This window comes from Zootoca vivipara, chromosome 14, assembly GCF_963506605.1.
Source record: "Zootoca vivipara chromosome 14, rZooViv1.1, whole genome shotgun sequence".
Lineage (NCBI taxonomy): Eukaryota > Metazoa > Chordata > Lepidosauria > Squamata > Lacertidae > Zootoca > Zootoca vivipara.
Genome location: NC_083289.1, coordinates 17,517,937 through 17,539,992, shown reverse-complemented (window position 1 = coordinate 17,539,992; position 22,056 = coordinate 17,517,937). Strand labels below are relative to the sequence as shown.

Genomic DNA, 22,056 nt, shown 5'->3' with positions numbered 1-22,056 from the left:
CCCCCCCAGTGATGACACCCGGGGCTGCCCGCACCCCCTTCCCATGCCACTACTCCAGAGCGTAGGACCTGACCCAAGTTACAAGAAAGGAGATTCTGACTAAACATCAGGAAGAACTTTCTGACTGTATGGGCTGCTTGACAGTGGAACAGAATAAGAGAACAAGAAGAACATACGTTTAGAGGCGATTGGAAAATGTTTATTGAATACATGGGAAATAACTCTGTACAGCTGGAAACGCCGGCAGCACGAAGATAAAGTCAACAGTGAAAATAAGTTATGATGGATGTAATAATGGAATGCTGAATGGTATAGTTTCTGCAAAATATGCAGGGCTTTTTGATATGTAAAATGAACCATGGAAAGAGAAGAAGGGAAGTCATTAATATTTTAAGAATGTAAAAATGAGTACTTTAAATTGTAAAACAGAAAATTCTCTCTCTCTCCTTTTAGCCGCTCTGATGGGGTAGTGAAATGCTTAAAAGGGAATAATGTGTAGCAAATTATTTTATTTATGGAAAGTAGATAAAAGCTTCCAAATATAAAATAACTGTTCATTTATACATTTCTGACACTAACAATTCATAGACACTAAAAACACACAGACACACGTGAGCTCGATGATGGGGTTTTAGATGCTCAAAGGAGGCGTGTTTGCTGCCCAGGGATAGCTCAGTTTGGTAGAGAATGAGGCTCTTAATCTCAGGGTTGTAGGTTTGAGCCCCACCTTGGGCAAAATATCCCTGCGTTGCAGGGGGTTGAACTAGATGACCCTTGTGGTCCCTTCCAACCCTACAATTCTATGGTTCTATGTTTCTGTCGGCTAGGAGGAAATCACAGATTTGCCATTCATTCTTTAAAGCCTCAACTGGGAATGTAAGTAGCCCAACCAGTAAGTAAGGAAGGTTGTCTTTAGCTATGGTTCTGAAGGTTAAACGAGGCATTGTGTTAAGCATGTCAATGCATTTGGCAGGGCTGAGGAATCTGTGGCTCTCCAATGTTCATCATTCATGACCACTGACTGTACTACCGTAGCTGGGGCTGATGGAACTTGGTGTCCAACAAAACTCAAGAGGGTAGGAATGGGGAGAAATTAAATTCAGCTCGTATTTAAAGGTGAACCTGCCTTATTCACACTTTCCGAAACAACATGTGAACCAAAACTAAGCCATCCCTTGAGATTTGCACATCTGCAAACTTGGCTGTGTCATTCTCCAGCCAATTAGAGTGTACAAAAAATGCATGTTGCTTGGGTAAAGTGTGCCTAGAAATGCTTATGTTAGTGAAATTAGCTTACCCAAAAAAAATTTATATTTGGGGAAATTCCTTGGCAAAAATCATGCATTTGTTAGGAGAAATTAGCACTGAAATGCCGGTTAATTTTCACAAGGTGTTTTTTTTTTAAAGAAAAATGGCAAACTAATATGGAACTGAAGACTGGACTAAAAACAAAACAAACTGAGAGAAACGAAATTGCCAGGGTCACCCATCCCTACCAGAGGGTCACAGATTCCCCATTTAACATGTCTGGAGGTTTGTTTGTTTTTAAAAAAATACAAGATTAGGACTGTAACACAGTGTGGAGTGATAACACATAACTCCTCAGGTTGTGGCCCTGATAAAAACTGTCAAAGCTATTTCTCTTCATGGAGAATCCCCCCCCCCTGGTGTGGGGAAATGGGTTACTAGCCTCACATACTGTGGTCCTTATCCTGATCACGCACTCCTAGGGGTTGAGGCAGTTCCTCACCCCACAATGTTCTTTTTGAGGACTCCGGGCCCTAACTGATATATTCTAATGTTATGCAGCTTGCAAAGCCAGCAAGGGCAGTAGACTCAAGAGACTGTACAAGTTATTAAGCAGAGGGTTTGGGCCTCTTATTGGCTTAGTCTTTCTTGGAGGTGGTGCTATAGAGGCTTGTATTAGCCCTGGCGTACACGACCTGCGAACTGGGGCGGCAAAGCCCTTCGCTCAGTCTCCTGCTGCCAGCCCAATCCTTGTAAGGAGAGAAGGCAGATTTGCGGGATCCTGAATACTCAGCTTCAAAGGCTGCGCTCCGATGTTGGGAGGGGGCTGGCTGAGGAGGAAGGGGCCCATCAAGATTGAGGAAGGAGAGGGGATGGTGACCTCGGCTAGACCGCCGGACTCCTAGGAGCTGATACGCGAGCCCCCTCTCCTCCTCATCATCTGTGCTCACAGGCTGGGTACCTTCCTGGTCTTGACTTGTCTCAGAATTAGCCACGGGTATGTTTGCAGTCTCCTCTTGCTTCACCGAGATCTTTGGAAGCTAAACCAGGGGCGGGAGAGAGTGGATATGGAAAGAGAGAAAGAGAGAGAGGTGTGAATTTTGGATGGGTAAACCCAGATGCTTTAATTTTTCAGGAAATTCCTCCCAACCTTTGGAGATTGGTTTCTGCAGGATGGGTTCAAGCACTTACGACAGAATTTTGCACAAACATTCTCACGATACTGGGGCACACGGCTGATGCCACCGACAGGTGTGGCCTCTGAGCAGGAGTGGGGAAGTGTGGCCCTCCAGATTTTGGTGGACTACAGCTCCTATCATCCTTGACCACTGGCCATGCTGGCTGAGGCTGATGGGAGCTGAAGTCCAACAAGATCTGTACAGGTTCCCCACCACTGCTTTAGAGATCTCTGCAAAGGCTGCAGCCATCACAGATATAGGCCACATCCTACAGTCTTCAACTTTTGGCATTGTGATGTATGTACATGACCATTGCACCTGCATGAGCAGTGCCTTTCTACCCAGTATGTCCCTGGCCCAAAGGGAGAGTGTCAACAGTGTGGGAAACACCCATTCAATGAGCTACATCCAGGTGGTTGTGGTATTTACATCCACATAGGGCAGAATCACAGGAAAGCTATGCCCATGTGGCCTGGGCACAGAGGGAAAAGACCTAAGGCAACCAGCAAGTCTGTGTCTCTGTGTGTTTGTGTTTGTGAGAGAGAGATGGGTAGAGAATGGTGACTATGTCAATTTCAGTTTCTCATTCTTTCAATTCAGTTCTCCACGTTTCCACATCAGTCTGCATTTTTTTAAACAAACAGAAGTCCTCATGAAAATTCATCAGCATTTTCACACAAATGTCTCTCCCCAAAGACAAATTTTTGTACGCAATTTTGCCTAGTATACACATTTTGGCAAAGCAAGTTTCCCTGATACGTTTTTGTACGTATAATATACATCATTGCTGTATGCTATAGATGCATTTATCTGCATTTTTGTACCTATTACCTGGCTGGAGAGCTGCATTGCAACATTTGGAGGGTGGCAAATTTCAAATAATAGTTCGCACATTGTTTTGGAAAAATGCCTGTTAGGTAGGTCCACCTTGAAATGTGGAATGAATCTGATTCCCCCTCCCCATTCTAAATGACAAGCTAGTTTGTGCATAGGCAAATGGTTCACAGAGATTCAAGCTGCAACACACCCCACTCCAATTATGCAGATCCGAACTCCAAATATGCCCACCACTCCACCTCTTATCCCACAGGAGGGAGATGTGACTTACAGGTACATAGTAGGAGACTGTTCCCAGCAGGTTGCTTGTGATATTATGAAAGGTCTCTTTCAACAGGTCCACTTTGTCCCCTGCCTCAGACATGGCCCTCTGTGGAGAGACCTGCAGAAGCTGCCCAGCCGCATTCCAGACAGTAGCAGGGGCATCCTTCACCTTTGAGGCGATGGAGAAGCACGACGTCTGCAGGTTCTGAGACACACTGCCCAGCAAGCTCTGTGCCTCGACTTGCTTTGCTGTCTAGAAGCAGAAAATAAAGCCAAGGATCTTGGTTGGGCAAGCATGACTTTCCCATATGGGTACCATAGCTGCCAAGTCTCCCGTATTCCCCGGGAAACCCCCGTTTTTCCAGCTGTTTCCCGCTGGCAGCCCGGATTTTAAAAAACCCCGTAAATCCCCCGGATTCTTACCGCCACGGGGATGCTCCTTCTGCACATGTCTGGAGTCTCTGGACATGCACAGAAGCGATTTCTGGCGCTGCGGCCATTTTGGAAATGGGCAGAGCATGCGTAGAAGCAACTTCCTGTGCTGCTCTGCCCAGTTCCAAAATGGCCACAGCGCGACTTCCGGTGCCGTGCTACTGCCGATCCCGGATTTTTCAATCTGGGAGTTGGCACCTATGATGAGTACCCATGACCACATCTGCACCATTCATTTGAAGCGGTTTCATAACACTTTAAATGATAATAATAATAATAATAATAATAATAATAATAATAATAATTTATACCCCACCTATCTGGCTGGGACTCCTCAGCCACTCTGGGTGGCTCCCAACAGAATATTAAAAACACGATAAAACATCAAACATTAAAAACTTCCCTAAACAGGGCTGCCTTCAGATGTCTTCTAAAAGTCAGAGAGTTGTTTATTTCCTTGGCATTTGATGGGAGGGCATTCCACTGGGTGGGCAGCACTACTGAGAAGGCCCTCTGCCTGGTTCCCTGTAGCTTCACTTCTTGCTGGAAGGGAACTGCCAGAAGGCCCTTGGCACTGGACCTCAGTGTCCAGGCTGAATGATGGGGGGTGGAAACGCTTAGGCCAGTACCAACATTTTGAATTGTGCTCGGAAACATACTGGGAGCCAATGTAGGTCTTTCAGGACCGGTGTTATGTGGTCTTGGCGACCACTCCCAGTCACCAGTCTAGCTGCTGCGTTCTGGATTAGTTGTAGTTTCCAGGTCACCAGTTCCCCATAGAATCCTGGGAACTGTAGTTTGTTAAGGGTGCTAAGCATCATTAGGTCTAGGTTGTGGAGCAATAGGACCAGAAGCAGGGTGAGCCATGTGTGAATCTGAGAACATCTTGGATCTGATGGAACCCAAACTCTATTGTACCCCTGACGTAACCTCAAGAAGGATGAAAAGCTAGTGCCAAGGGGACCCAGTTAGTATCAATGAGGATTTAAACGTTTGTTTTTTTCAAGGCTGAACCAGGTCAGGGTGTGCAACAAAGAAAATCATCCCCCTCGCCAACCTTTTTGCCCTGGCTGGTGTGATCTCACAGGCTTTAGGGGAAGTGATGGCTTCTCTCCCACAGAATCTCTCCTCCCACTAGGGATGGACAATTCTGACAATTTCAATTTCTCTCAGTTTCACATTTTCCCCATATTACCACGTTTCTGCAGTAATTTGAAAATGCTCCAGCGTTATAGTGCAAATTTCTCTTAACATGCACATTTCTTAATTCTGTTTTGAGTAATATGCGCATTATTTCAAGCATTTCACCCCCCCCCCCCCGCTACGATGCATTCTTGTATGCTGTTTCCACTAACCTATGCATTTTTACACACCTTTCCCCTCAATATGTGCATTTTCGTACATATTGGTTGGTTGGCAAACTGAATTGCAAAATTTGGAGCGGTAGAAATTAAAAAGCATAACTGTGTGCCAGCTCACATCCTGGGTTTGCAGAAGGGTGAATTGGGTAGTTTTTCATTAAAATGCAAACAAAAATAAAATCACATTTCTCCCACATCTGTACCCTTCTGCTCCCACTACACAGTAGCACATTCAATTTTCTCTGGGTAAACATGTCAAATCAGAACTCCATCAATTTAGGACAATGGAAAAATTGCAAATTTAAAGTTTTCCTGAAAGGCCCCCCTCCCCCACTGAACAGAGGTCATAATAGTAATAACACCAGAAATTCCAGGGTCTTTGATATAATCAAAGACCCCGTGCTTGGCTTTTTAATGCCATGTCCCCTTGGGAAAAGAGCTCCTGCCGTTTCCTTCCCCAAGCTGTTTGGATAGAGGACGAATTTCCTGTGGAAATTTGGCCTCTGGTTTGAGTCCCCCAGTTGCATCCAATGGAGGAGAAAAGCAAAATGCCTGGCTACCTCAAATCACAAAACTGCTGGATTCAACAGGTTAACACCATTTATTTACATGCCAAAGCTAATCTCCTAAAAAGCTAACTCTGCTTCTCCAGTGCGAAACAGAACTCTGGTGGATATCATAGGTATCTCCACATTTGAAGTTTTCTCTGTGAACATGGGAGTTCGAAAGATTTGGAAAGCTCCTCCTCCTTTGCATAAAACTAAAAACTACTACTTTTCTTTGTTCCTGAGGTTTTCTTTTAAGCAAGATGAAAGTCTTGGTGGGGAGTAATTATTCTACGTAAAGGTGGAAGGGTCTGATTATTTCAGTGCTCTAAGTTTCTTGTTTTCCCAACATTAAATTCAATCCACCAGATTTCTGCAGCCTTTTGTGCTTAAAAATAACCCCCATGAAAACTCATCAGCATTTTAGTGCAAATGTATCTTAAACACATTTTTCTATAGTCCTACCTGGAGATGGCAAGGATTGAACCTGGACCCTCTGCATGCAAAGGATGGTTTCTGTCACTGATCTACACACGGTCCAAGAATAATGATTTCAAAAGTTGTACCTTTCTCGCAGTGTCGTCTTTCTTGGTTTCCTCCTCTTTCTTCGGCACCTTCTGAACCTTCTTGCTTAGCCAGCCGGTTTCTGCGCTCGGAACACCAGTGATGATCTGCAGGACCTTCTTTGAGCTCTGCCGGGCCAAGACAACCTGCACAGAAGAAGATGGTGAAGATTCTATGCATTTCCAGACCCAAAGAAGGCATGCGGATTAAAATTAATTAGACATGGGTGAGAAATGATTTTTTTTTTTGGTCACTTTGGGCACATCAAAGTACAAATTTCAAAGGGTCGGTGATTTCTATGTATAGCTGTAAGTGTAGAAATCATAAAATTGTAGAGTTGGAAGGAACCTTCCATCGGAGGTCAGGGAGATGAACAACTACCGGACATTTAGAAAACACCTAAAGGCAGCCCTGTTTAGGGAAGTTTTTAATCTGTGATATTTTAATGTATTTTGGTAATTGTTGGAAGCCGCCTAGAGTGGCGGGGGAAACCCAGCCAGATGGGCGGGGTATAAATAATAAAATAATAATAATAATAACCACAAGGATCATCTAATCCAGGCATCCCCAAACTGCGGCCCTCCAGATGTTTTTGCCTACAACTCCCATGATCCCTAGCTAACAGGACCAGTGGTCAGGGATGATGGGAATTGTAGTCCAAAACATCTGGAGGGCCGAAGTTTGGGGGGGTGCCTGATAATCCAACCCTCTGCAATGAAGGAAAGTTGCCCAACATGGGACTCAAACCCATGACCCGGAGACTTAGAGTCTCATGCTCTACCAACTGAGCTCTCCCTGGCTGGCAAACATGCCTCATTCAAGCATCTGGAACCCCATCATCAAGCTCAGGTGTCTCTCTGTGTTTTAATTGTCTATAAATTGTTAGTATCAGAAATGTATAAATTGAATATGAAGAGTTATTTTTATATTTGAAAGCTTTTATGTGTACTCATAATGAACACTTTCTATAAGTAAAATAATTTGCTATACATTATTCCCTTTTAAGCATTTCACTACCCCACCAGAGGCAGCTAAAAGGAGTTCTTCCCCAGCTCCCAGTATGACTCATGCTACAGGAAAAGGTCACCAGGTAAAAAGGTTGGTGGTTAAGTACTGTATCTTATGTAGGAATACAATACACCTCACCTTGATGGGGAAAACTTGCACCCAGGTGACCGATGTTTTTGTGAACTTCAAGATCCCTCCTGCTTTCCCTTCTTAGAGTTCTTTATCTTTTAACCCACCTTAGCTTGGGCAGCCCTTCAAAGAGAAGACTCCTAAAAACATGCAGACCTTCAAACAGAGGAGTGTCCTCTGTAAAGCTGGTCATGTGGCCACTCTACTTCCCATCTCCACTTCCCATCTTCTCATCAACCTTGTAAAGTAGATTAGGCAAAGAGATAGCAAATGACCTAAGTCCAGTGCTTTTTTTCTGGGGGGAAGCAGGGGTACGCATACCCCTAAACATGTTGTGAATCTAACAGGAGAAGAAACTAAAAATGTTAAAAAAAATTGTTTCTTCTCTAGCACGGTAAATCATCAGTTCCATTGCTACATTGTTGGATTGTAAAACTTGACCAGATAATCCTCCTTTAATCTTTGGTGAAACAGAAAAAATGAACTGGTGCAACAGATTTGGACTTCCTGATAGACAAATCCTAAGGGGTTTTCGAGAGTACTTTTCAGAAAAGAAGATTCCACCATCTCTTATGCCTCTTTTAAACGCAATCAAGAACATCCCAATTTCAACAAGTGAGTGTGAACGTGGCTTCTCTCAGATGAATTTAATACTGATTCCAACAAGAGCTTCATTGCATTTAAACCCTGTAGCCAACTTATTTTTTTAAAAAATACATTTTTATTATTTTCTTCCTTTAACATCACTCTCAACATTACAATACCAAACAATACAGCTTTTAGCTCTGCCGAGCTTTCGACTTCCCTCCCTCCCTTCAACAGGTAGTCTATTTCAAATCCAATCGCGCAATTTAAATCTTTGTCTATAGTCCACATTGTAGGATTTATTTCAATCCTGCTAGTGTCTTCAAATTTTTGTAATTATCATTTAGATATACGATAAATTTACTCCGGTCCCTTTGGAATTTCTGGTCATCCTGGTCTCGGATCCTGCAAGTCAATTTGGCCATTTCTGCATATTCGCCTGCCACTCTGCAATAGTAGGTATCTCTTGTAACTTCCACTTTTGGGCCAACAAAGTTCTCGCTGCCACTGTGGCGTACATAAATAGTCCTTGATCTACCTTCGCAATTTCATTTCCCATCAAACCTAGCAAAAACGAACCCTGTAGCCAACTTAATGTTTATCAAACTGGTAGGCCCTCCTTTGAGTTTGTTTAAGCCTTCAAGTTTATGTAAATTCATGGTTTTTGAAAGGACGACATCTGGCGACAGACACCAACAGCAAGCAGAGGAATCGGGAAGATGTTAATACTGTACACACAACCTCATGCCAATGTGGAAGTTACTGTGAGCTGGCAGCTGTGTAATATGAGGTAATGCAAACTTTTGTCCATTTGCTGCATTTATTTTCCTCGATTTGAACTATAAAATGGTGGTTTTCTTGAGTCAAAATGAGACTACCCCTAAACATTTTTAAAGGGAAAAAAAACACTGCCTAAGCCCAGAGGGGCAATTTGAACCCGGGCAATTTGAACCCGGGTTTCCCTCTCTGCAGTCCTAGTCCAAACCCTAAACTACTACACCACACAAGCTCTCAAGAGTGAAAACACTCTTAAGAGTGCTTAGTAGCTTCCTCCAGAAGCTGCACATCCCAGCTCAAGGGAACCACACATGTTCTACTTAATCTTGGGCACCCAAGACATGTCTCTATATTGGGACTGGAGCCAGGAGGACCCAGTCCTTTGGGAGATATACATGGGGAGTAGGGGAGAAGAAGGTCTCGGGAGGGGAAGTAGCTATGTGATGGTTCCCAGGCACAAACTCAACAGGATGTTGGAAAGGAGGTACCAAGGGGGATAATTTGTGTGTCTTCCTCCTCCTGTTCAAAACCCATGCTCCCATGACTCCACGAGGGAGAGTTCATGGCTTTAGGAAGGATGTTAATCAAAGTCATGAATCAATACAGAGCCATTTAAAAATAAACCAGCCTTTTCATCTTCATTTGTGAACCTAGTGCCCAGAGATAAAGTCTTTACTAGAGATCAGAACCCCCCACGAAAAGGAAACACAGGAAACTATTATATAATCCTGAAAATAAATTAGGAACACAGTTAGAAATTGGCTTACTTGGGAATGTAGGTCAATTTATTTCTCTATGCAGGCCAATAGTGTAGTGCAATGGTTAGAGCAAGGGTGGAAAACCTAAAGCTGAGGGTCCCCAGGCCTCTCTATCAGGCTGACAGAATCTCCTGATGTCACTATTGCCAGTAAGCATCTCCAGAAGAGACCAAAGACCAAACTATGGCCTTTTAAACTGTGTGTGGGCGGGTTATTGTTTTCATTTGTTATTATGTTGCATATTTTTGTATTTTTATATTGTAAACCACCCTGTGATACTAGAACGAAGAACAGTAAATTAATAATATGAAGAAGAAGAAGAAGAAGAAGAAGAAGAAGAAGAAGAAGAAGAAGAAGAAGAAGAAGAAGAAGAAGAAGAAGAAGTAGTTCTGAGTGTTTTGGTTCTTTCTTAAAGTTCCACACATTACATGCACCAGATGAGCTTCATGGCATTTCTGTTTACTTCTTGTTTGTTTACTTTATTTTTAAGTTTCTAGCCCTCATGAGCACAGTGACAGCATTAAGAATCGAGAAGGAAATATGGCCTAAAGAAACAAAGGCGTTATGATTTTTATGACTGTGTCCTGACGATGGCTCATTTAATTTTGGGCAGGGAATTCAAACGGTCCTAGAACAGTGGGAGCCATGGGGAAACTTATTATGAGTGATGCTTAAAATAGAAAATTAATGTGTAGTTAAGCCCTAAATTAAACTATTACATGCTAAGCCCTAAATTAAACTTTTACGTGCTAATCCAGCACTTGGTACAACAGCCACACTCATTTTAGCCAAGAGAATTCCAGGCAGAGACACTTACCAGACCTGGGATGCACGTTGCCAAATCCTGCCCTTTGTCTCTTACGTGCTGAATGTTTTGGGTGGTTTTTTTGTATGCACGATGGAAAGCAGTAGCAGCTAAAGACCTTATCCTCCCAAAGGTGCTCGACTCACACTTCCTTGGAGGCTTGTGCACTAGAGAAGAAAAATGTGGGGAGATGAGAATATAATGCAATCAAGGAGCAACAGCAGCGATATTAGACAAAGAGGTTATATGCTTCTGCACTTTCTAAGACATCAGAGCATCCCTACTAATAAACGGGGACTCAGGTGGCGCTGTAGTCTAAACCACTGAGCCTCTTGGACTTGTCGATCGGAAGGCCGGCAGTTTGAATCTGTGCAATGGGGTGAGCTCCTGTTGCTCTGACCCAGCTCCTGCCAACCTAGCAGTTCGAAAGCACACCAGTGCAAGTAGATAAATGGGTACCGCTGCTACACCAATGACTAACAGACCGACATTCTCTTTTTAATTCCATCTTTATAAATATAAATAAGATCATCTCTCCACTTTCTGCTTCCATTTTCTTTCAAGGAGCAGACTCAGGCCTGCCTTCTCAAAAATTAAATAGAATAGCAAGACAGTTTGGTTTGAGTATAAGCTACACCTTACACTTCCACAGTAGCTGTCAAAGGTGACAGTTTTAAGGTAAGGTTAAAGAAATTTTAGGCTGCAATCTTACACACACTTTCCTGGGAATAAGTCCTATTGAAGTTGAAAGAATTGATTTCTAGATAGACATGCACAAGGTTGCATAGTTTACCAATCCATAAAAAAAGTTTAAATTAACTGATCAATGAATGACATATGGATAATCTTGCCCATTCATTAATTCCCCCAGCTTTTTAGGGCAGTTCACATAAAAACTGGCATAGGGCTTACACTCTCATTCCCTCTGGCTCTCTTTGGGCAACTTGTTTATTGCACAAAGCTTCCATGGAGGTTAGAATATGCCCATTCTTTATTGAGCATCCATCTTTTTGTTTGCTTGGAAGTTCTACATCTTTCTGTCAAACCAATTGTTTATCTCACACTTTTTTTTAGTGCGTTTCCCAGTCGCTTTCCTTACTGCAAAAAGTCTGTTGTTGATGCTGTCAAAAGTGAATTTGTTGTGGCAGAGCACCAGAGTATTGTTTCAGAAAGTGTGAAGTTAGGTTCACCATTAAATGTGAATGGAATCAAATTTATCCCGCATCCTTACTGTCACCCACAGTTTTAAAAAACAACTCATGTTAAAAATAATTAATATTTTAGATAATATGCTGCTGGTTAATCATGAATGTCTTTTTTGGTGTCCATTTATAAGGAATTGTCTTGAAACCAATGAAGTCCTTATACTGGCAGAAAGGTTCCTTTGATTCTGTGGAGGGTTCCATCAGTGGAACAGGGAGGGCAGCTATTTTTCCTGACTCACCCTCCCCTCTACAGCCCTATGACAACTCCCATGATGCCCTGAAGGGTAAACTCCCCCTCTCTGGAGCAGGTTGGAGGAAAGCGGGGTGATGGGGGTGTGGTACAGAGGGGAGAGTGAATACATAAACATTGCCTGCCTTCCCCATTCTGCTGATAGAAGGTCCCACTAGATCAAAGACCCTTCCATCATCCAAGTGATAACATTGGATACAACTCCCAGTTTTTAATCAGTTTACGGGTTTAACCCAGTTTTAATGACTTGCTGCTAAGCAGAAAAAAATGGTCCTTGTAATTTCAGCTAACAATACTCTGTCTGAATGGCCATTTTACCTCCATTTTCTTTTTTATTAATTTCAGATGGGACATGTTAAGCAATCTGCAGTATGAGTTTCCGTTAAAATAAATAAATAACTGTGGTTTGAATCCAAATAACTCCATGAAGTACGCCCAAGTACTGGAAACAGAAGCATCTCCAGTGCCACCTTGTGGAAATTACTGAATTCCCTTAGGCAATACAGTGGTGCCTCGCTTAACAAACGCCCCGTAAGACAAAATTTTCGCTTAAAGAAAGGATTTTTCTAGCCGAGGTTGCCTCGCTAGACAAATTCGTTTTACGAAAAATTCGTCTAGCGAATCACGGTTTCCCATAGGAATGCATTGAAATTAAATTAATGCATTCCTATGGGCAATTTTTTTAAAAAAAATTTTTTTGATGCATTCCTATGGGATTCGCTAGACAAATTTTTCGTTATAAGAATAGACCCGTGGAACAAATTAAATTCGTCTAGTGAGGCACCACTGTACGTAGTAGGAAAGGGCTATAGCCCAATGATAAGGGCATCTCCTTTGCATGCAGAAGGTCTCCGGTTCAATCCCTACAGGTAGGGCTGGGAGAGACCCCTGCCTAAACCCCTAGTGAAAGTTGTTGCAAGCTAGGTGAACTTTCTAAACAGTAGAAAGCAGTTTTCTTTGTTTCTATTTGAGAATTGGCAACATTGGGGAACATGGGTAGACAATTCACCACCTCCGTTTTTGTAACACCGGGACTGCTTTGTTCTCTTTGGGCATATCCGCGACCTAACACCGGCTAGGGTTGCCACATGTCCTCTTTTTTTCTAGGACACATCCTCTTTTTCAGGGGCATGTAAAATGAGAATCACCCTAGCGATCCATAGTTAAAAGGGGAAGTTGGCAAATGCGCCCTCTTTTATGCTCTTCAAAATAGGGCAACCCTACGACCCATCCACAAAATCTGGTGCAGTGGTACCTCGGGTTACAAACACCTTGGGTTGCAGACTCCGCTAACCCGGAAGTAGTACCTTGGGTTAAGAACTTTACCTCAGGACGAGAACAGAAATCGTGCGCCGGTGGCAGCGGGAGGCCCCATTAGCTAAAGCGGTTCCTCAGGTTAAGAACGGTTTCAGGTTAAGAATGGACCTCCGGAACGAATTAAGTTCATAACCAGAGGTACCACTGTAATGGTACTAAGCAGTGCTGGATTTAGAGTGGTGCAGACAGTTTCCCTGCACAGCATGTCAAGCTGTGCAAGACTGAGAAGATCTCTAACTGAGAAGATCTCAAATTTTGGCCTGGCACAGGGCGCCATCTTATGGAAGATTACCAAAGCCTGTCCCTGTACTAACTCACCTGACTCATGCTCAGTTTTTGGTAGGAAGAAGTCCACCAGCTTCTCCAGTTTGCCAATGGCCGCGTCTACTCCAGCTTCAGCCAGCTGGCTCACTCGACTGGTCCTGGCACACTCTGCTGCGTCCCTCATACTACTCTTGGGCTGCTTGCAGCTTTTGGCACCCAGTCCCAAGGTGTGCATAACTGAGCACATGGCACTTTGCATGTAAGTTATGATGGAATCCTTTAGATCAGATGTAACCTAAAGCAGATGGAGATAACAGAAAAGAAGATCATTATTTTACTTATTTAAAAGGGTGCTTACCTGTCTGTCACTATAATGTTTCAGGGCAGGTTGCAACAACATAATGTATACTGTTATGAAATCAAATAAAACTACTGTATTACAGTTATAAATGGCCAAAACACAACAGAATAGACTCAACTGAATAAGTGTGTCCCAGATCTATACACATGCAAGATGAAAACAAAGAGAGAATTAGTACAGAAACAACAAGTAAGGATTTAAGGGGAAGAGGCAAGGAGGTGAGAGACCTCATTTGTTTTTGTTTTTGCTTTTGCTGTACGAGGGAATCAGATATTGCTAAGTATATGAGCAGGAATTGAAAACTAGACAGCTGAGGGAGAAGGAGAAAGAATTGAATTGGAAAATGTGAAATTCAAGATGAGACATAAGGGTTGAAATGTGAATTGGAATATAAAGCAGTAAATCGGGTCCTCCCTAACAGAGGTGGGACCCGGCAATCAGGCCTTCTGTTGTGGGTGGGATCATTGGAGCAGCCACAACACCCTATTGGTGGTCCCTCGAACCTGGGAGCAATTGGGCTAGCAGGACGCCAGTCAAAGGAGTTCGAGGGACCACTACTTAAGCACTGCATGTGGCCCAGAGCTTCCTCTTTTGGGCTTCAGTGCATCGGAACACCCGCCCACCTCTCCCTATATTTCGGGCTTGCGCTTGACCTTGCTATGCCGTCGTGTGTCGCCTGTCGTTGAAACAGGGGCACAGCAGGAATTTCCCCCACTTGGCTGATTGTCTGGTGCCATTTGGGTTTCGCCAGCCGCGTAGCAAATCGTCACAACTTGTAAGGTTGTGGATAGGCTCTGATTCTTGTGGATAGGGGTGGCGGGATGCCTAGCCATCCCTATGCGTTGGGTATTCCTTTAAGAAGGAATCCAAGGACTCATGGTTGGTCTTCCCTATGTAGGGTTGTGCCCTGAGCCAGAGTTCAGGACTCATCTGGGTGGAGACGTGGCAGACACCTCTGTCTGCCTTTGTCCCAGGTGTTCACCCAAGACTGACTTATTGCTGGTGCCCAGAGTCAGCGCTGCCTGCAAGGCTGCAGGTAGCTACTCGAACCAGAGCCTATGCAACCACTCACTTGATTTGTAATCAATAAAGTTGTGGCCTAAATTCTGCCAAAAACCAAACCAAAAATATGAGTCCTGTCTGAATTTATTTCTAGGCCTGGTTAAAATGTCTCCACACGCAAATAGGAAATTATAGGGACAGAACTACCTAAAATGTATAGAAACTTATTCATGTACGCAACTACAGTGGCAAGAATGTTACTTGCCCCCAAATGGAAAGAAGCAGAAGTCCCAGCAAAGGAAGAATGGATACAAAAACCTATGGAATATGCAGAAATGGCAAACTTTACCAGAATAGTAAGAAACCAAGATAACAATCCCCCCCCCAAATGGAAATGGTTTATTGAATATTTACAGATAAATTATAAACAGATTTAAAAAATGGCAGAATTATTGTAATAACCTGGAGTTTTATAAGAGTATATCTTTAAAGAAGATGAATAAATGAAGTTAATCTGGACATGCAGAAGATATTAAAAACAAATTTAAGGAACTGCGGAAAGATGGGGGAAGTCAAGTTTTGAAATGTCAAAATGATTGTAAAGTTAGTGAAATGTATAAAATTAATGTAATGTATAAACTTGAAAAGTATAAACAAACATACAAATAAAAATGGAAAAAAGCAGTAAATGGGGGGAGTAGGAACACATCTAGAAGAAGAATGGAAAGTCATCTTTTTTGAAAAAATGTAGTAAATTGGATGTAATTTGGTATTGATTGGTTAAAATTCGGAGAACGAATAAAAACTATTTGGCAAAAGAAGAAGTGGGTCCCACATAACAAAATATCTTAACTGTCAAAGGCTGAGCCAGGCATCCCCAAACTGCGGTTCACCCGATGTTTTGGCCTACAGCTCCCATGATCCCTAGCTAAGAGGACCAGTGGTCAGGGAAGATGGGAATTGTAGTCCAAAACATCTGGAGGGCCGAAGTTTGGGGGTGCCTGCAAAGACGTGCATCTTAACAACATACATTTGAATGAGATGGCTTTCTACATTTTTTACCTAGACTTTAGGGCTCGTCCAGCAAAGCAGCCTCATAACTTACTTTCTCCACTGGCTGGTTGAGGGCAGGAATCTTCTGCTCCAAATGGTCCAGACCTCGACAAGTCAGGTTGTTGGCTGCTGCAACTGAATCAAAGAGGATATACGGTAGATATTAACACAGTTCTAGGGCAGAGCTAGGGAGAAGGAGGAAGCTGTAAATTGGTTGATTCAATCAGTCCATGCACAACACACACTTAACGATTTCCAAACAAGTCAAATTCAGAGTCCAACATCCAAATTCTCCATCTCTGCATCATGGGGGACATCCCATTCCATAAAGATAATTTTACTGTATCTACCCCACACACCTTACTGGGTTGCCCCAGCCACTCTGGGCAGTTTCCAACACATGTAAAAACGTAATAAAACATTAAACATTTAAAAACACCTTCCCTATACAGGATTGCCTTGAGACGGCTTGGGAGTGGAATAACTCCATACCCTCAAACATTTCTCCAGTGAAAATAGGGACATCCTAAGAAAAACCGGGACATTCCGGGATCAAATCAGAAACAGCGACGTCCCTGGAATATAGGAACACTTGGAGGGTCTGTTGCATACTGTGAACAGGACACTTTTGTTTGACCCGGGTGCCTGGGTATAATTGCTATATTAACTTGCATGTTAAAGTCAAAAGCACAAAGGAGGCGTGTGTATTGTGGTGGGACGGGGACCCTGACCACGATTCCTCACTCCCAGGGTCTTCCCTCCACATCCTCGGAGCTATATAAGAAACATGTGACAGAGAAGCCATCTTTGTTTTATCATGAGTTTTCCTGGTTCGTGCACAAAGCAAGGTGGCAGGGGAAGATCTAATTTTATAATGAAAAGAGAGGAGTGAAAAACACAATCCTTCTGTTCTGCTGCCTGACCTTCCATGACACATTTCCTCCAAAAGCATTTCAATTATGGCTGAGCCAACAGAGCCGGCCCTATCGTTAGATACAGAGAGGCGAATGCCTCGGGCTGCCTATTTTGGGAGTCATGAAAGAGAGAGAAATGTCTATTTCATTCAGTGTGTGGGGGGTATGTGGAGAGGTGCTTGTGGGACATTTTCCTTCAAAAGAAACTTAGCTGAAACGTATGCACCTTGATTTGAGCAGATGTGTGTCTGTGCACATGTGTATCACTGCTAACTCAGGCAGCAAAATTTGTAGGCCTGCTGCCCTTAGTTACAGTGGAGGAAGCTGCTCCCTCACCATTGTGGAAGCTGGATTCAGCTGCCATTCCTGTCGGCTTCTGTCATGGCACCATATTTTCCTTTCCCTGGCCTTGTCATGGAATGGTGAACCCACGCAGGGTTTTGTAGTCCCAGTATCTGCCTGAGAATGTATGGGGCCAATTCAAGCCAGGAATTAAACAAATGCACTTGTTTCCTTTGTGTCAATTCCAGACCTCAAACAATACAGCATTTGCAGTACATCAGGATTGGGGAACATTTTTCTGCCTGAGGGCCAAATTACCTCCAGGGTAACCTTCCGAGGGCCACATCCTGGTGGTGGAAGAGGCCGGAAACAAAAATGGGTGATGATGTGAATGTAAATTTCACCTTAGTACAGTAGGGCTAGTTTCTACACCAGGCATCCCCAAACTGCGGCCCTCCGGATGTTTTGGCCTAAAACTCCCATGATCCCTAGCTAAGAGAACCAGTGGTCAGGGATGATGGGAATTGTAATCTGGAGGGCCGAAGTACACCCAATCATACACTCCTCTCCATCCTCTACCCAACCAAGCATGAGGTGTTAGAAAGCTTCAAGGCCAAATTACAGCCAGGCAAGAAGCGTCAGGGTGCAAAGCTGGGGGTGTGGCTGAGGGAGAGTTCCGGGGGCCAGATAGAGATGCCTGGAGGGCCACACTTGTCCCCCAGGCCAGAGATCCCCCCTCTTGACTTACGTTGAGGTTCCAGCTTCTTTACCACAGGCTTCACGCTCAATGCAGCTATGGAGCTGGCATTCTGGAGGCCTCGCTCATAAGCCCCACACACGGACGCCATCAGCGGATGAACTTCTTTGGTGACAGAATATGCCTTCTGGAGGTTACCGCATGCTGAATTGAGCACCGGTAGGTGCAAGACCCTCTGCAATGCGTTATCATTTCCCTGTTGGGGAAGAAAGGTAAGGGTCTAAGACTGGGAAGGCTCCAGGTTCGATTCCTCACACACTCATCCTGGCCTACCTCGCAGGGTTGTTGTGAAGCAGCCATATACGCTGCCTTGAGTTGCTCGGAGGAAAGGCAGTAAATACCATATTGGCCTGAATATAAGCCTCAGCCACCCCCCACCCCCACCCCCAATTCCAACCATGAAAAGTTATAAAGTGCGGGTTATATTCGTGACCTTATGGTATGCAGCCAGGAGCACGGGGCAAACAGTGCCAGGAGCGCAGCAAAACGGCACCCGTCCCGCGCGTAGTCCCCCGTCCTCTCCCCCAAGGCCGGGAAAGGAGAGAGAGAGGAAGGGAAAGGCCGTCGGCAATGCAGCGCAGCTCTCCCCCCCTGCCCAGTACAGTGGTACCTCGGTTTATGAACACAATTGGTTCCGGAAGTCTGCTGATAAACTGAAGCGTTCATAAACTGAAGCGAACTTTCCCATTGAAAGTAATGGAAAGTGGATTAATCTGTTCCAGATGGTCCGTGGAGTACTTAAACTGAAGCATTCATAAACTGAAGCGAACCTTCCCATTGAAAGTAATGGAAAGTGAATTAATCCGTTCCAGATGGGTCTGCGGCGTTCGTAAACCGAAAATTCGTAAACCGAGGTGTTCATAAACCGAGGTTCCACTGTATGCAGCCGGGAGCAGCAGCGAGCAATAAAGCGGCTTATATTCGGATACCCCCCCCCCGGCCAATTTTAAAGGTGCAGCTTATATTCGGGTGTGGCTTATATTTGGGTCAATAAGGTAAACACAATGAATGAATGAAGGAGGTTGAGAGGAGCAAACCCTGCAAGGGTAGTTTAGGAACAACAATTGTCCCACATGTGACTGGAGCCTTTGTCAGGGTGTAGGGTATGAGGCCAGCAGCAACATTTGTGCAAGCTGCTTCAATCATTCTGCAGACTTTGAAAGTTCAAGGTTGCTTCTGAAGGAGCCTGTGTTTCAAAATGCACCGAGCCGTCATAAACCCTCTTACTTTAGGGAACAAGTTTCTCTGTCTTGATTTCTGCCCACGCACTTACCTTAGGGGTTCCGTTCTGCATTACCTGCTTGCTTTTGGCTGCCATCATTGCATTAGCCTGTAAACTAAAGTGCAAAGGATAAATTAATCTGCAGCACAAAGGCAAGAGATTCTTCCCATGTGGTTTCTTAGGAAGCCCTCAGAAGAGTCTCAACTTGTACAATCCTGGAACTTCAACCCTGACACAGGAAAAGCGGCTTTGGGTGCCAGGACTCAATGAGGAAAACAGCTGTCTCGGGGATCTTTACATATAATTACACATGCAATAAACATGCAATTATCCCTCAAATAATGTGGGAAGCACAGTTTATTTTTTTCTCATGCTCTCAAGTACACATTACATTTGCATTAAGAAATTTAAAGTCAAAGTTATTCCCTATTAATAGAATCAAAAGCAGCCCTAGGAGAGGGACAGGCTTGTTCATTTCTTTCTTTTTAAAAATGTAGCTTTATTGATTTCCAATATATAACAACAATTACAAAATGCATGCATTTTAATTCTACTTTAATAGATGTAATTTTTGCACCCATTACTCGCACTGCAAAATACAGGACAAGGAAAGCTGTGTTTCATTTTGCATGTTGTTTCAGTAAGCGAAATGCAATGCGAAGCGAATGCGAAATGAATAAAAAATTCTCACCCATTCCTGCTCACAATTTTTGCTTCGTTCCTGAATTTAGGTACATTTAACCTTTTACCTGCTTTCTTTTCTTTTCTTTTTAACCGCTCAGTGCTGAATGTGTGACAGGCTAAGCTCTGAAACATCTTTCCCCCCCTTGGAATAGCTAAATAAAAAGATGCATCTGAGCATAAGAAGGTAAGACGATTCTGCTGGATCAGACCACAGGCACATAGTCCAGTATTGTCTTCTCATAGTGGACAACCGGATGCCTATGGGGAGCCTGAAAAGATTGCAGCCTTAATCTACATTGCGTAGAGTGGCTCCAGGAAGGAGTCTCCAGAAGTCACATATACCGGCACCTCCACTATATAGGTGTCTTTTTGCAATAACTATATTAGAACGGTACTCACCGGCTTCACAAGTCAAACTGCCTTTAGCAAGGTGCCAGGAGTGGAGAACGTGCAGCAGTGCCGTCTCAACTCTGACAGAGGCAAGTCTTGCCCCGGGCCCAGACAGTAATGCAAGCAAGCCCCACCTTCCAGCTATTTGGGTCAGGGGTCTTGCCAAGTTGCTGTGGAAATTGGGCAAAAGAGCTTCCTCGGATTCTGTAAGGACAGGAGGATGTCCGAAACATTGCCCAACAGTGATCTTCAAATGGCCAAATCTGCAAGAGGCAAATCACACACCCAAAAGGACAAATTATATCCCCTTGGGTCAGAGTCTCCAGATCTTCAGAAAGCACCTAAAAACCTTTCTTTTAATTTTTCAGGTGCTTTCAGGGGATCCTCTGCCAGTTCCCCTTCTGGGATATCTTTTCTGTCTCCGGCTTCCTTACTTAAAAAGTGCTCAAGTTAATGTGTACATTTTTGGTTACATTCCATAAGCACCTGAAGCTCAAATTGCATTCTAATTGTGCCTTGTAACAGCTGACAGTGTGATTATGTAGGAGTAGTAAGAGCTGAATTTCTGTATATTGCTGCTGTTGAGCACAGGGATGGCCTGTGCATAAGGCAAGGTGAAGCCATTTGCTTCAGGCGGCAGATCCGAGCCGGCACCTGCTGTTGCGCTGCCAGCCCTGCTGGGGATTTGTCCAAACCAGGCATAGGCAAACTCGGCCCTCCATATGTTTTGGGACTACAATTCCCATCATCCCTGTCCTGTTAGCTAGGGATGATGGGATGATGTCCTGTGCGCCCTGGGTACTTATGGAGTACAGTGGTACCTTGGTTTATGAACACAATTGGTTCCGGAAGTCTGTTCATAAACTGAAGCGTTCATAAACTGAAGCGAACTTTCTCATTGAAAGTAATGGAAAGTGGATTACTCTGTTCCAGACGGTCCGCGGAGTACTTAAACTGAAGCGTTCATAAACTGAAGCAAACTTTCCCATTGAAAGTAATGGAAAGTGGATTAATCCGTTCCAGACGGGTCCGCGGAATACTCAACCTGAAGCGTACTTAACCCGAAGCATGGGTGTAATTGGTTCCGGAAGTCTGTTCATAAACTGAAGCGTTCATAAACTAAAGCGAACTTTCCCATTGAAAGTAATGGAAAGTGAATTAATCCATTCCAGATGGGTCCGCGGCGTTTGTAAACCGAAAATTCATAAACCGAGGTGTTCATAAACCAAGGTTCCACTGTAGTTGGGAGATGAGGCTAATATGAATGTCTCTGTAGTATAGGCACTGGAGAAAATAACAACAACAACAACAACAACAACAACAATAACAATAAATTTATACCCTGCCCATCTGACTGGGTTTCCCCATCAACTCTGGGCAGCTTCCAACAAAATATTAAAAATACAATAAAACACCAGAACACAAAAAACTCCCCTAAACAGGGCTGCCTTCAGAAGCACATGCTCTTGTTTCTATTTGTAAACCACTTTAAACAGCCATGGCTTCTTCCCTCTCAAAATCCTAGGGAATACAGTTTGCTCCAGGTTCTGAGAACTGGTAGGAGACTGCCCTCCTAGAGCTCAAATTCCCAGAGTTTCCTGCAAAAATGGATTGTTAAACACTCTGCAAATGGTAGCTCTGAGAGACTAGGGGTTTCTTACCAGTTCTCCAGAATCCATAACGAACTACAGTCCCCAAAATTTTTGCAGGGAAGGCAAAGCTGTTTCAAGTGGTATGATACTGCTTTAAATGCATAGTGCAGATGGGACCCTAAATCACCACCCATGGTCTCAGACCAGGCATTTTAGCAACAGGGCCTAGACTTTATTTCCAGTGTCAACTGGCCCCTCAAACCAGCCCCAGT

General features: G+C 43.8%; 1 protein-coding gene across 1 annotated transcript; it reads right to left on the bottom strand.

Moving 5' to 3' along the window:
- Positions 1–1,342: 1,342 nt before the first annotated feature.
- On the bottom strand, positions 1,343–21,129 carry PLIN1 (perilipin 1). Its single transcript, XM_035131809.2, has 9 exons — positions 20,202–21,129; positions 19,170–19,233; positions 17,888–18,092; positions 15,996–16,078; positions 13,582–13,822; positions 10,504–10,658; positions 6,432–6,575; positions 3,535–3,780; positions 1,343–2,288 (listed from the first exon to the last, which is right to left on the bottom strand). Exons 2-9 carry the CDS (start codon positions 19,215–19,217, stop codon positions 1,887–1,889), a joined length of 1,524 nt encoding a protein of 507 aa, XP_034987700.2. The 5' UTR covers positions 19,218–19,233; positions 20,202–21,129; the 3' UTR covers positions 1,343–1,886.
- Positions 21,130–22,056: the final 927 nt, after the last annotated feature.

Excerpts from the sequence above, each read along its gene's own strand:
- PLIN1 (XM_035131809.2), bottom strand. The coding sequence starts at position 19,217 with ATGATGGCAGCCAAAAGCAAGCAGGTAATGCAGAACGGAACCCCTAAG. Across the intron at positions 18,093-19,169 it reads TGCAGAACGGAACCCCTAAG|GGAAATGATAACGCATTGCA; the intron begins GTAAGTGCGTGG and ends CTTCCCCAACAG. Across the intron at positions 13,823-15,995 it reads TCAACCAGCCAGTGGAGAAA|GTTACATCTGATCTAAAGGA; the intron begins GTAAGTTATGAG and ends CATCTGCTTTAG.